The sequence below is a fragment of the Petaurus breviceps genome, unplaced genomic scaffold (assembly GCF_028583685.1).
Source record: "Petaurus breviceps papuanus isolate PSGF00001 unplaced genomic scaffold, PetGlider_PUasm1.0 101, whole genome shotgun sequence".
Lineage (NCBI taxonomy): Eukaryota > Metazoa > Chordata > Mammalia > Diprotodontia > Petauridae > Petaurus > Petaurus breviceps.
In genome coordinates this window covers 634,852-650,073 of record NW_027185575.1, presented here as the reverse complement: position 1 = coordinate 650,073, position 15,222 = coordinate 634,852, and the positions used below count along the sequence as shown (strand labels likewise).

The following is a 15,222-nucleotide window of genomic DNA, read 5'->3' as shown; positions in this document are numbered from 1 at the left end:
CACCTGGCTGCCCCAACAATGCAGCGTAGATAATGTCAGTAAGTCAGCATGTGGCTGGCAAATGTCTATTTCTGTTTGAGTTTGACACCAGCTAATTTATTCCTCTCCTTTTATAGATTAGGGAAGTGAGGCCCAGGGACAAGAAGCAGCTGCTTAAGCTTGCACCTGTTACACAGTTAGTAAGCAGGTGGATTTTGAATCCAAGTTCTCTTCCTTCAGAAGCCATGTCCTTCCCACTGCCCCATCTTTTGGAAAAGATTTTTTAAAAAGTCTTTTTTTTTTTTTTCATCCTGTAATTGTTCAGAGCTGTCACACAATATGGAATTTGGGTGCTTGAAGGCTCAAAGATTTAAGTTTGGAGAATGGTCTTCTATTTTAGAGGTAAGGAATCTATGGCATAGTGAGAGTCCTAGAGATAGTAAGTATCAGAGGGAAGATTTGAATTCAGGTCCTGTGAGTCCAAGCCCAGTACTCTTTCTGCCCCCTGTACCATCTCACCTCCTCCTCAGGGCCAGAAATAAGGGAAATGGAGCCAAAGAAGGAATATTATCCATAGATGTAGGAAAGGGGGAAGGGAATAAGTATTTCTGTACCACCTACTATGCGCCAGATAGTGCGCTAAGGCCTCTACAAATATGATCTCATTGGATGCGCATAACAAACCTGTAAGGTAGGTGCTGTTATGACGCCCATTTTATTTTATTTATTTATTTTCTTTTTTTGGAGGGAGGAAGGCAGGGCAGTTGGGGTTAAGTGACTTGCCCAAGGTCATATGGCTAGTGTGTGTGTGTGTGTGTGTGTGTGTGTGTGTGTGTGTGTGTGTGTGTGTGTAGTGTCTGGGGCTAGATTTGAACTCAGGTCCTCCTGATTCCAGGGGCCGGTGCTCTGTGCCACCTAGCTCCCCTATGACCCCCATTTTAGAGTTGAGGAAACAGAAGCAAATAGATGTGACTTGCTGAGGGGGTTACACAGCTAGTAAATGGCTGGACTTGAACTCGGGTTATGCCTCTTAAGTCCAGATACAGAGTACCGGGTGATGAGAGCGGCATGTGTCAGAGGAGAGGTGAGTGGTCACCGCACCAGGCGGGGATGGCCCCATGGAATTGGGTCAGACTTGGGTTGGGTCCTGAAGGATGGGTAGACTTTGAGGAGGGGCTTGGGGGTTGGAGGAAGGGAAAAGGACTCTGGTTCCCTGGCTATGGGATGAGATGCTAGTCAAAGACTCGAGCCTCCTAAGGGAAAGATGTGGGTACAAGGCGGCTGAGTGCCATTTTTATTTTTATTTTTTTGCCTTCAGGTGCTTGTTCACAAACCAGTTAGATGAGGAAAGGGGAAAGCCTTGTCTTGTATCTCAAAGGCCTTCCTGCATAGGCTGGCCTCTTTCTGAGAAATGCAATAGACTAATTTAGAAGTTAGGAGGTAGAACAAACATTAAAGCTGGTTTGCCTCAGTTGTTTTAATTTTTTAAATTAATTTTTAAAAATTGGATCTATTTTGTTTTTCTCCCTTTCCCTCCCTCCTCCCTCCTTAGGGTGGAGGGCAGGGGAAAGAAAAACAAAATCCTTCTAATATGCAAAGTTAAGCAAAAATTGATTCTTGCATCGACAATGTGCCAAAAAATGTCTCTTCCTCTTTGGCCTGAGCCCATCATGTCTCCATTGGGAGATTGGCAGCATGTTTCTTCATCAGTTCTCTGGAATTCCAGTTACTCATTGTGTTTTTCCAACTTCTCAAGGCTTTCAAAAAATTGTTTACTTTTGTAAAGTTATTGTATAAATCATTCTTTTGTAGAAATCTTCCCAGGTTTTCCTGAAATTGCCCTATCTTCATTTCTTGTAGCATAATATCATGTGCATACTGTAGTTTGATGGTCCATTCCTGGTGGGTGGGCACCCCTCACCTTCTTTTTCTTTGTCCCCACAAAAAAACTGCACTTGTGTTTTCGCCAGGCCAACGGAGGACTGTGCAGGCCAAGCCAGGAGGGCACGGGATGAGGCGACCTCGGCCCCCCTGGGTGTTGGGTGTTGGGGGAGGGGGGGAGGGATTGCCCTGGCAATGTGGGCATAGCTGCCCCAACCTGCCCACGCCGTGTTCTGAGCTTGCTTTTGGCAGAAAGAATGCCGGGCTGCACACATGCTAAAGTGATTTAATCTGACTTGTTAACTGGGCTGGAAGTGGAAATGCCAGGGAGAAGCTAGACCCTGGGAAAGCTCCCCAGCCTTGGCCTGGTTTTCCTCTGCTGGGATTTGTTGGCAGATACTGCGTGGCTCATTGAATCCTGGATGGAAAACGGGAAGGAACCTCAAAGGCCAACAGGACCTTCCCCTCATTTTTGTCTTGATTTTTTGGCTAGTTCAGAGGGATGTAATTACTTCAGAGATGATGCAGGAGCACAAGTACAAACATCCCTGCCAGCACCTGGGGGCTGGGGGTGGAACACTTCCCCCTCCACCAACTGGGCCTGGGAAAGTGGGTTCAGACCTACCGCAGGCTCTCCTTAGCGCCCCCTGCCGCACCCCCAAGCCCAGTTCTTGGTGCTGTGGGGCCTGCAGAGGCACGGGGCTTCAGCTTTACTGTGGACACGCCGGCCAGGGCATCTTACAGTTAAGGAAACTGAGGCCCTGGGACGTGAGGGGTTAGCCCAGGGTCTCAGAGGGGCATTAGAGGCAGAATCTGAACCAGGTCCTCCTGTCTTCACTCACCACTCCTTCCATTGCACTAGACATCTTTAAAACATGTTTGTATGCATATATGTATGTGCACACATATACCCACATATATACACAACATATACTCATACATAGACATAATGCACACACAACATACATATATACATATACAATACAAATATATACATATATACACGCACACACATATACATGTACACAATACAATACACACACCTATAGTACACATATGTACAAACATACACACAAATACTAGTACATACAAATACAATGTGTGTGTGTGTGTGTGTGTGTGTGTGTGTGTGTGTGTGTAGTACTCGAAGCTGCGGTGGGGGTGGAGGGAGAGTTCATTTGCACGTCGAGGAAGGAGCAGAGGCCACTGTAGCCCTGTCTCTTGACAGAATGACTGACCTTGTCTGACTTCTGTTTCCTCCATTTCCAGTCACATCACTTAATTTCCACCCATTACTTCCTCCCCCTAGCCCCCATCTGTTTCTTATAGTGGAGAATAAGAAGAGGTCTCCCTGGAAGGTGGTAGCAAAGGCAGGATTCTGTGCCCGTCTGCCCCCTTTCCCCTTCCCCTGCAGAAGGGACAGAGGGATGCTTTCTCCTCTCTTCTTGGGGCCTGAGCTTGGTCTTTGTAATGCCGCTTTCTCCTCCTCTCACTGAACCTACTATAATTTGTGTGACCTAGGACAGGTCACTTGCCTTCTCAGAAGCTCAGTTTCCTCATCTGCAAAACGAGGCAGTCAGACGAGGTGACTTCGGTCTGGGGCCTCGTGAGCCGGGCGTCCAGGAGGTGCCATTCTCCCTCCTGTGTCTGCCCATGTGGTGCCTGTGGACCCTCCCTGCCTTCCCTGGAAGTGTGGGCATCCCGGGCCGTGTCTCTGAGTTCAGTGGCCGTGTCTAGGGCTCCAGGACCCGCTGTGGCAGTGGTGATGTCATGGATACAGACACTAAAGACACCCTTTAATCATGTGCTTCCTTCCCTCCGCAGAATGTCAGGATCGACCCCAGCAGCCTGTCCTTTGAGATGTGGAAGGAGATCCCCATCCCTTTCTACATGTCTGTGTACCTGTTCCACATCCTGAACGCGGAGGAGGTGCTGAAGGGGGAGAAGCCCCATGTCGAGGAGCGGGGGCCCTACGTCTACAGGTGAGCAGCTGGCCAGGCTGCCTTCGGGCGCCGCTGCGGGCTGCAGGCCAGTGACTCTGGCCACTGGGTGCCTGGCGGAGCAGGGCGGGAAGACCTGGACCAGCTGCCTGTGGGCTCTCTGCCGCTGAGCGCTTGGGGCTTGCTGGGGCGGCTGGACAGCAACAGCAGGGAGAGGACGGCCTCTGGGTCATCAGAATCTGCTGGTCATGGGCCTTTAGAGAGCTCTGCTCATAGTGGAACCTGAATAGGCATCGCATTGACGTTAGTTCATCTGGAACAAAATGATAGCTTATGATGTCATAGGGAATAGTTGAGCTTTTAGTAAGGACCTACTGTGTGCTACTATAGAAAGGCAAAAATTGGGGCGGCTAGGTGGCGCCGGGAATAGAGTACTGGCCCTGGACTCAGAAGGACCTGAGTTCAAATCTGACCTAAGACACTTAACACTTACTAGCTGTGTGACCTTGGGCAAGTCACTTAACACTAATTGACTTGCCCTCCCCCCCTCCAAAAAAAAGCAAAAAAAAAAAAAGGAAAAAAAGCCCCCCCCCTACAAGGGGTTCCTGGTGTAATTGGGGGAGGGAGGAGAAACAGTGCGAACAAGGTGTGTGTGTATGTGTGTGTGTGTGAACATGCATACATACATACATATATATATATATAGCATATATTAGAAATCATCTTAGAGCACAGCCTGTTAGGGCTGGAATAATAATGACATCATTTATATGATACCTACTGTGTACCACACACTTTGCTAAGTGCTTTACAGTTTACTTCATTTGATCCTTCCAACAACCCTGGGAGGTAGGGGTTGTTCTTATCTCCATTTTACAGATGAGGAAACTGAGTCAGGCAAAGGTCGAGTGACTTGCCCAGGGTCATACAGCCAGATTAGCACTCCAGGCCTGATGCTCAGAGGCTACCCAGTCCAGCTTCTCATTGTAGAGATGCAGGAACAGAGAGACCACCAAGGAGGGGAGGCTTTGCCCAAGTTCACATAGTTATCAGCAAGTACTGGGACCAGAAGAACCAGGTCTCCTCTCCCTGTACTTGGGGCTCTTCCTGCTCTCCTGCAGAGACTCCTTTTATGTCTTGGGATTGCACATAGTAGGTCTTAGAATCACTGACACAGAGCTGGAAGGGAGCCCAGCGTCCACTGGGGCCTTGGCTTTACAGATGGCTCGGTGTCTAAGGCCCCTGTGTGGGTGAGGTCCCCTGCTCTGGCCTCTAACCCTTAGCTTTTGCTCAGAGATGTACACTCGCTCTCTTAGCCTGGGGCAAGCAGAGAGGGGCCCACAGCACAAAATGAGCTAAGCAGTGGTTTCTAAGCGAAGTACCATGACTTTGGGGAGCTCTACCCCAGAGGGAGGGCTTTGGAGGCCCCTGTCGGAGCCTGGGGCTTTGTCCCTCTGAGGGGTCAGTGTGGTCAGTGCAGGGGAGAGAGCAGCAGACTGACCAAGGGGCACATCCTTCCCCTACCCCATTCTTGCTGTGGACCCAGGGGCAAAGCATTTAAGTTCTCTGAGCTGTGGTACTTCATGAGGCTGACAGGCAGCGTGGCACAGTGGTTAGGGGGCTGGCATCAGGATACCTCTGATGCACCGTGGCCTCCCCTGCCCCAGGCTGCTCTGCCTTCCTGGAGAGAGGCAGATCTCCCTTGGTGGAGGGAGCTGAAGTACCTGGAGTGCCCCATACTGAAGACATCACATGATCAGAGATTTAGAGCCGGAGAGATAGTCCATCCTTCCCATATTACCTTAAACAAAACCAAGACCTTTTCCTATTTATAGAGGCAGTGGATGGCGTAGGGGATAGAACTTGGGGAATGGATGTAGAAAGACTGTGTTCAAATTTGACCTCAGCTATTCACTAGCTTAGACTTTGGGCAAGCCACTTAACCTGCATTTGCCTCAGTTTCCTCATCCGTAAAATGGGGCTAATAACTCCACCCATCTCCCAGGGCTGTTGGGATCAAATGAGATAATAGTCACACAATACTCAGCACAGTGCCTGGCCCTTAGTAAACACTATATAATTAGCTTTCATCATCATCATCATCATTATCATCAGCATTATCTATAAAATGAGGATAATAATAGTAGCCCCTGCCTCACAGGCTTGGCGTAAGGGCCAAATGAGATCATAATTGCAAAGCTCTTAGCACAGCACCTGGCACTTAGTAGGGTCGAGATAAATGTGAGTTGCTGCTATTGTTATTATAGTGCTTAAAGCTAGTTATTGTTGCTTAATTAATTTAATAACAATTCATGAACCTATATTTAATAATTGATTTGATAAATAAACACAAGTAGAAGAAATAATTTAACAAATTGATGAGCATTATTTATATTTATTAATGAATTCAGTAATAATTGTTATAATTATTCAAATTACCTAATTTACACACAGACATACCATATGCATATGCAAACATAGTTATAAACATACACATATGTATTTAGATACACAATATAGAGATACACCATACATGTGTAGGTTATCTGTATTCACATACACATACATGCCAGGGGTTATTTTATCATCGACAGTCCCTGCATGGGCAGGGTCCCCAGTTCCTGGCTTCTTAACTCTCTGCCCCACTCGGTCTTTGCTCCGAGGATGTAAAATCACTTTATTAGCTTAGGGCAAGCTTAGAATGCTGTAGGTACGATGATTTTCCTCATTGAATTACAGCCCTGATAACATGGTGATGGAGAAACATTTGATGGGCATGAGCAGATGTTCACACAGGAGAAGGGATGTTAAGAATGTCTGTGCGGAAGTGTACGTCCAGGGGAAAAAATATGGGCCAGACTTCTATCAAGAGTGTTCCATTGACATCCATTTGAGACCGGGAGAGCTAGAAAAAAGTTTTTACCGTGTTGAGTAGACCTTCCTGTGGTCAGTAGGGCTGGCTGTGGGTCACAGGGATGAGGTCACAAGTCTGGAGCTAGAAGGGTCTTCCAAGGTCATCTGATCCTAACTCTCTCATGTTAAGTGTTTTCAGAATGGAAATCCAGAGAACTGACTTGCCCATGGTCACACGGGTACTAGGTGGGATTTGATCGTGGGTCCTTTGCCATATACATTGTTCTTTCTGCTATAACTCAATGGATAGGCAGGGTTGGAAGGTCTGCCTATATTGATGGGTCCTCTCTAGTACAGTGTCCTTGTGAGTATTAGAATATATATGTATTATTATTAATATTAGCTGGATTGTTGGTTTTAGATTATGTGGAAGTACCATTCCCCTCTCCATGAATGTGAATAATTGAGTATTGTCTGTGTTGCTTTAGAATTCAAGGCAATTTTTGAGGTTAGCTGGTCCAAACCCTACATTTTACAAATGAGGGGGGCTAGGCCCACAGAGATAAAGTGACTTGTTTAAGGTTTTACAAATAGTAAGTGATGCAGGGGAATTTGAACTCAAATCTTCCAACTCCACCTTCAATGCTGTTTTTGCCATTTTACCGGAAACAGAACAGAAGGAGAGCAAATGACTGATAATGCTCTGGTTCAAAAACCTGGCACCTGGCCTCACAGGCCAGTGAAATCAGGGACAGAAACAACTGCCTGCGCATTTTTCAACACGGGGCAGGAATTCTCACCCTGTGAACTAAGGAGAGAAGCAGGGATGCTTTGGGGCAGTCAGTTGCTTTGATAGAATGTAAGGAGGCCACATAGGAATAGCACCTAGCACATGGTAGGCATTTACTGACTGGTTACTGAAGTGACTGAGAAGGTGACTGTCCCCTGCTCCCCAGCAGGTGAATTTCTAATGCAGGACAGGTGGGATAAATAAGTTCATAATCAATCAATCAATATTTATTAAACACCTATGGTGTGCCAGGCACTTTGCTAAGCATGGGGCTTACCAAAAAAAGCAAAAAAAGACAGTCAGTCCCTGCCCTCAAGGAGCTTACAGTCTAATGGGGGAGACAACATGCAAACAATATATACAGACCAAATTATATCCAGGATAAATAGGAGATAATTGAAAGAGAGATGGCACTGGAATTAAGAGGGGTTGGGTAAAACTTCTTGCTGAAGGTGGATTTCATAGGTACTTTTGCTTGGAGAGGCCTTAAGCAGAGAGAGAAATCCACTCCTTGAGTAACTGAGGAAGACAAAGAGTTAAAAATCATGGTGCCCCAGAGACTATGTGCTGTTGGGTTTGGAGACTGGCCTCAGAGTTGGAAGATCTGGGTTTAAATCCTGATCCTGATTCCTCTGGACTGAGCTACTACCCTGGGCAAGTCACTTAACTCCACATTGCCCCTAGACAGCTCTCCAGAAGAGCGGTTCTTGGTCCCTTTTTGTGTCCTGGACTCCTTTAGCAGTCAGATAAAGCCCATGGAGCTTGGTGTCACAGTTTTTTATGTGCATAAAATGAAATATATTGGATTACCAGAGGTTGTATTGAAAAACAGTTAGCCAGGGATGGTCCCTGCCTCCTGGGGAGGCGGAGACTGGTGGATCTCTGAGCCTCCGAGATGTTTTAGCCTTTCAGGTGTCCTCACTGTCTCTGACCCCTCCAATCTGGTGAGCCTGTGGGAGCAGGGCTGGGGGTGGGGTGGGGGTCTGCCTAAGGAGGGGTGAAACTGACCCAGAAAATGGATCAGGTTAAAGCTCCTATGAAGATCAGTATTGGGGTTAGACCCAAGAGTGACTTCTGCTCTACCAGCTTGGATGATAGAGGAAGACCCTGCCTCCAAAAAAATAAAATTGCTTATCAAAATACAAAACCCTGCTCTGTCTGAGACTAGACTTGGCAGCCCAGGTACTGGTCTTCACTGATTAATGGGCTTCCTAACAGTAACTCTAGACCAAGGGATTTTTTAACTTGGGGTACACAGACACCTTCTTTTCCCTCCTCTTCCCTCCCCAGGGCACCGTGGAGAGTTACATCTTTACTTTGTCAGTTCCATCTTTATTTCCACTAATGTCTAGTTTCCTTTCTCTTCCTCTTTATTTTATTTTTTTGTATTTAAAACATGATTCTGGGAATGAGTCCATAGGCTTCATCAGATTGACTGCGCAAGGCATCCAGAACATAAAAAGACTTAAGCATCCTTGTTGGATATCAGTGAAATCCCAGCTTGTTTGTTCTTTCTTTCTTTTTAGTGGTAGCACTGAGTTTTTTTTTCATGGAAGTCTTCCCGGAAGAGGTGGACTTTGAGCTATTAATTACCATCAGTAGAGTGTTCTTGTGGGAATTACACGGCCCTGGATGGGATCCCTGGAATGTTAGTCACATAGGGAGTTTTACCAAGAACACCCAATATCATAAATCTCTATTCGAGAAGTTAGGAATGTGTGGGGATTGGACTGGCTGGGAGACCCTGCAGTCTGAATTCTGGCTTTTTGTTAGAGCAGGAGAGAGGGGTGTTAAGAAAATCAAGGTGGAATGCCTGGGGGAGGTGAGCTGGGGTGTGTGTGTGGGGGGGGGTGATGGTGTTATAGCAAATGAGAAGGGGATTCGGTGTCAAAGCATTTCCTAATTTTGCTCAGCCATGGGACTATGCGTAGCAAAGGGAGATGGTCTCTGCTTGCAAGGACCTCTTATGTAATTGGGGGAGACATTTAAAGCAGAGAGTCCTACTACAAGACTCAGGTGTCCCTGTGAAGGGCTGACCTAGAGATGGCCCAGCAAATGGAGAGAATGTGTGGGAGATGTTGACAGATGGGGTGCTCATGGTCCCCTTCCTTTGTTTTCACAGAGAATACAGACAGAAACGAAACATCACTTTCAATGACAATGACACAGTGTCCTTCTTAGAATACCGTTCCTTTGAATTCCAGCCTGAAATGTCCCAGGGCTTAGAAACCGATTACATCGTGATGCCCAACATCTTGGTCTTGGTGAGTCCAGCACATGCCTCCACAGACAGCTAGATGGTACAGTGGATAGGAGGGCAGGATTAGGAGTCAGGAAGGCCTGAGTTCAAATCTTACCTCTCAGATCCTTGGTTACTTTTTCTCAATCATTATCTTTTTTGACCTCTCTGAAACCTTTGACAGTATGAGCATCCTTTTGTCTTCTTTCTAGGCTTTTAGGACACTGATCTCTCCTGGCTCTCCTCCTATCTGTCTGACCACTCCCCAGTCTCCTTTGCTGGATCTTCATCCAGGCCCCACCCTTTAACTGCATCCTCTGAAGCTCTGTTCTCAGCCCTCTTCCTCTTCCCCTTCCCATTCCTCTTCCTTTTCCCTTTTCTCTTCCTCTTCCCCTTCTTCCTTCCCTTCCTCCTTCCCTTCTTCCTCTTCCCCTCTTTCCCTTCCCTTTCCTCTTCTCCTCATTGCCTTTCTCCACCTTCCCCTTCCCTTCCCTTTTCCCCTTCTTCTCTTCTTCTTCCCCTTCCTTTTCCTCTTCCCTTTCCCCTTCTTCCCCTTCCCTTCTCTCCTTCCTCTCCCCTTCCCCTTCCCTTCCCTCTTCTCCTTCCCATTCCCTTTCTCCACCTCCCCCTTCCCTTTCCTTTTTCCCTTCTTCTCTTCCCCTTCCCCTTCTCCTTTCCCCTCCTCTTCCCTTTCCCCTTCTTCTTCCTCTTCCCTTCCTCTTCCCTCCTCTCCTTCCTCTCCCCTTCTCCTTCCCTTTCCTCTTCTCCTTCCCATCCCCTTTCTCCACTTTCCCCTTCTTCTCCCTTCTCCCTCTACGCCATTTCATTTGGTGATCTTATCAGTCCCATCCTCGTCTCTATGAGGATGGCTCTCAGGTCTACCTCTCCAGCCCTAACCTCTTCCCTAACTCCCAGACTTCTCTGTCTAACTGCCTGTTGGACCATCCTGTAGACATTTTAAATGCAAATGTCCAAATTGGAGCTCTTTATCTTGCCCCCCCGCCCCAACCCTCCCGCATTACCAACTTCTTTCTTCCTCTCAAAGGTATCACCAGCTCCCCCATATGCAGTCAGTTGCTAAGGCCTCTACTCTTTTTCCTTGGTAACATCTCTCCTCTGATGCTGCCACCTCTGGCATGTAGGGCCTGGTCACCTCCCACCTGGACTATGACTCCAGCCTGCAGATTGGTGCCTGTGCCTGAAGTCCCTCCTTTCTCTGCTCCATCTTGCAATCATTTGTCACATTGATCTTCCCAAAGCCCACATCTGACCGTGGCACATGCCCTCCCACCCTCCCTTCCCAGCCTTCAAGAAAGACTCCACCAGAAAGGCAGGGAGGGGTGGTGGAAGGTATAACAGCCTGCATCTGAGCCAAGTTCTCAGGTCACGTCTACGAGCATTTATTAAGGGCTTACTGTGTACTAGGCACTGTGCTAAGCACAAAAAAAGGTCCCTGCCCTCAAGGAGTTTATGGTCTAAGAAAGGGGTGAGGAGCCTGTGTCCCAGAGGCCACATGTGTGCCTGAGGCTGCAGGTTCCCTACTCCTGGTCTAAGGTTTTAAAGGAAACTAGGGATTCAGAGAGGTGGGTTCAAGGAAGGAGGGAACTCCAAGGAGCAGGTAGGGCCAAGGCACAAGGGCTAGAGATGGAGAGCATTTAGTCGGGACGACAGACTGTATGAGGAGGGCAATGTCTAATAAGCCCCAAAAGGCAGGTGGCAGTCAGGTCCAGAAAGGTTTTAATTGCTAAGCAGAGGAGGAGTTTGGATTTGATCCTGGAGATAAGGAAGCCACTGAAGTTTCTTGAGCAGAGGAGTGACCTGTTTAGCCCTGTAAACTCCAGTGGGCCCTGTTGCCCTCAGCCTCAACATTTTCTGTTTGACTTTTAAGCCCCCTCATCATCTGGGCCCCTTTTACCTTTCCTGTCTTTTCCTATTTTACTCCCTTCCACTTAGTATAGGCTTGTTGACTTGACTTATTCATTATGTGACCCTAGACAATTCACTTAACTACTGTCTGCCTCAGTTTCCCCATCTGTAAAAAGGAGATAATAATAGCTCCTGTGTCGCAGAGTTGTTCGAAAATGGGGAGAAAAGGAGTGTGAACACAGTGGAAAGTATGGTGGATGTGGAGTCAGGAGATCTGGGTCAAATCCAGCTTCTGATGTTAACCATCAGTTTTAGGAGAGACTAAGTGAACTTACTCCTGACACCTTGGGGAAATGATTGCCTTCTCTGATAGATCAGGAAATGGAGGTCCAGTCAGATTGTAAAGGTCACAGAAAAAGGACTGATAAGATACTCTTCTTGATGTTGCATTTTGAATTCCAAAAGGAACAAGGAAGAAAAGGCTGGGTCATTGTTTGTGTTAATAAGAATAATGACCTTTTGTGTGACCCTTTTAACTCTTTCTGAGGGCATTTTCATTTCTTAATCTTTAAAAAAAAAATTAAATATTTTATTTTTACTAATTACATATAAAAACAATTTTTGACATTGTTTTTTTTTAGATTTTGAGTACTAAATTCTATCCTTCTTCCTCCCCCTCCTTGAGAAGGCAAACATTTTGATATCAGTTATACACGTCTTGCAGGTATGCCAAACATTCTTCCATGTTAGTCATGTTGTGAAAGAAAACACTCACAAAAAATCCCAAGAAAAATAAAGTGAAAAATAGTGCGCTTCGATCTGCACTCAGACTCTATCAGCTCTTTCTCTGGAGATGGAGATCATTTTTCATTGTTCTAGATCATTAGATTACTTGAGGATAGTGAAGTCATTTGTAGCTGATCATTGTACAATGTTGTTACTGTGTACGACGTTCTGGTCCTGTTCACTTCACTATGCATCAGTTCACGTAAGTCTTCCCAGGTTTTTCTAAAAGCATCTTGCTTGTCGTTTTTTATACCACAATAGTATTCCATTACAATAATATGCCACGACTTGTTCAGCCATTCCCCAATTGATGGGCCTTCCCTTCAATTTCTGATTCTCTGCCACCACAAAAAGAGGTGCTAAAAATATTTTTGTACACATAGGTCCTTTTTCTTTTTTTTAAGCAATCGGGGTTAAGTAACTTGCTCAAGGTTACATGGCCAGGTGTTTCTGGGTGTGGTGCTAAGTGTCTGAGCCCGGATTCGATCTCCAGGTGATCCCAACACTGGAGCCTGTTCTCTTACTTGCTGTGCCATCTGGCCACCCCTTTTTGTATGGTGGATTATTGTTTTTAGGTTTCTATTTGTTTACATGTACTTATGAGCCTTCTGCATTTTAAGCATTTATTTTTTTTGCCTTTTGGAGGGCTATTGGGGTTAAGTAACTTGCCCAAGGTTATACGGATAGTTTTTTTTTGTGTGTGTGGGTGTTAAGTGTCTGAGGCCAGAACTGAACTGGGGTGCTTTACTCACTGCGCCACCTAGCCGCCCTTTCTTTTTTTTTTTTTAATCTTTTTGGTGTATCACTGAGTCAAAGGTTTTATGCACAATTTTATAACCCTTTGGGCATAGTTCTTAATTCCCAGAATGGTTAAATCACTGTACAACTTTACCAACAATGCTTTAGTGACCCAGTTTTCTCACATCTACTCCAACATTCGTTATTTTCCTTTTATGTCATATTAGCCAATCTGATAGATGTTGGGTGGTACCTCAGAGTTGTTTTAATTTGTATTTCTCTAATAAATAGTGATTTAGAGCATATAACTATAAATAGCTTGATTATTTCATCTGAAAACTGCCTGTCATATCCTCTCACCATTTATCAACAGGAGAGTAGCTTATATTCTTCTAAATTTGACTCAGCTCTCTATATATTTGAGAAATGTTCGTGGCTTAATCATGACATCCCTTAGGGTTCAGGATCTCATCACTTTACCTGAGGAGGTCGATAGTGAGGGGGCAAGGGAGAGGTGCCCATTTGACAGATGGGAGATTGAGGTAGACAGAAATAAAGGGCCTTAGGGTTGTGCTGGTAAATGTTTTTAACAACTGTCCCCACTCCCCAAATATACTGTATTCTTAAAACTTTTTCCATCACTTTCTTAAGTGAAGACAATTGGTAAAACAGTAAGTCGAACATTTGCTGATTTCTCAGGTGTAAATTCTTACATAGAAAATTTAACAATGTGAGCTGGCCCTAGCACACTGCTAGGTTTAGCCCTTTCTGGTCCATCATCCAGACAGCAGCCAGAGCAGTAATTCTAAAACACAGGACTGAACGGGTCACTCCTTTGCTCAAGAAACTTCAGTGGCTCCCTCTTATCTCCAGGATCAAATCCAAACTCCTTCTCTGCTTAGCATTTAAAATCTTTCTGGACCTGACTGCCACCTTGTTAGACATTAATCTTCTGTAATGTAATGCCAAGGAAAGGCAACTTCCCAAGGTTCAAAATACCAGCATAGGTGCTCTCCATTTTATTCAGTGACAAATTAAGAACAGAGAAGGTCAGAACATGACATCATTCAAAATACAGCATTTACTAAGTGTGATTAAATAATCTCCAAGCACTACCCCACCCCAGGACCTTCCATTCATTCAATCAGTTACAAAGTTCCTGTTCTAAATACTACTCCACCCCTAGGCTGTACCTTCATTTAGTCCATCACAAAGCCCCTCTTCTCAAATGGAGATTAGTTTCCAATCATAAGTAAAGTACTTTCATTTGTTCACTCATAGAACACAAAAAGGTCAAAAGTTCCCCACCCCTGGATCACAATTGAAATCTACCCCAGAGTTACAACAAGTTTAAGCACAGCACTTAATACCCAAATGGAGATCTTTTCTTCATCTTGACAAGAGGCAAGTTCTCAGCAATCTTTGTTCCTGGGGAGACAAAGCTTAGCAAGGCCACAAGATACACTGCCTGTCTCTTCATTAATTCATCCTCTGTCTGCAGAACAGTCCTAGGACCCCTGAAAACATTAGCAAAACCCTCTCCCAGGATTTCTGTAAACATACAACAAGAAAATCCTTCTTCAGGGCTTCTGAACCAACAGAAAGGTTCCCAGGCTTCTGCAACAACAGCACTGTCCTTCACCAGTGGACAAATCTGGCAAAACAACATCAAAACAGACAGACAAAGTACCAGCAAAACACTCATGTCTCCTCAGTCCTTGGCAGCTCTGGGGGGGGCAGGTCTCAAAAGTCCAGGGCAATTCAAAGTGGCCCTCAGCAATCCTCTCAGTCTCTCTCTGCCTCCATGAGGGTGCTGCTTCCAAAAAGTTCTTCTGCCTCTCTCTTGTGTCTCTCCAAATCTATATCACCAGCTCCTCCCAGTTCAGCACTCTTTTCAAGTCAACAAGTCCATCCCACTGATGGGATTAACAAGTTCTGGGTTTTAACACAATCAATTTGAAAACCAAGCCAATACAGGGGGATCTTCATATTCCATTACTACCGTGTTTCCCCGATAATAAGACACTGTCTTATTAATTTTTTGGACAGAAAAACACCAGAGGGCTTATTTTCAGGGGAGGGCTTATTTTAATGAACATTGACAGCAATTTTAATAAACAGGCAAATGTGAACAAAAAAATGTACCTTTA

The 15,222-nt window shown here is 45.6% G+C and overlaps 1 protein-coding gene across 4 annotated transcripts in view; it reads left to right on the top strand.

Annotated features, from left to right (window-relative positions):
- Positions 1 to 15,222, top strand: part of LOC138157295 (scavenger receptor class B member 1-like) — a 103,254-nt gene that overhangs the window by 52,492 nt on the left and 35,540 nt on the right. For all 4 annotated transcript variants that reach the window (XM_069082992.1, XM_069083079.1, XM_069082843.1 and 1 more), the window contains exons 2-3: positions 3,685 to 3,842; positions 9,566 to 9,707. In XM_069082992.1, coding sequence (XP_068939093.1) covers positions 3,685 to 3,842; positions 9,566 to 9,707 — 300 coding nt within the window. The remainder of the gene's footprint in view (positions 1 to 3,684; positions 3,843 to 9,565; positions 9,708 to 15,222) is intronic.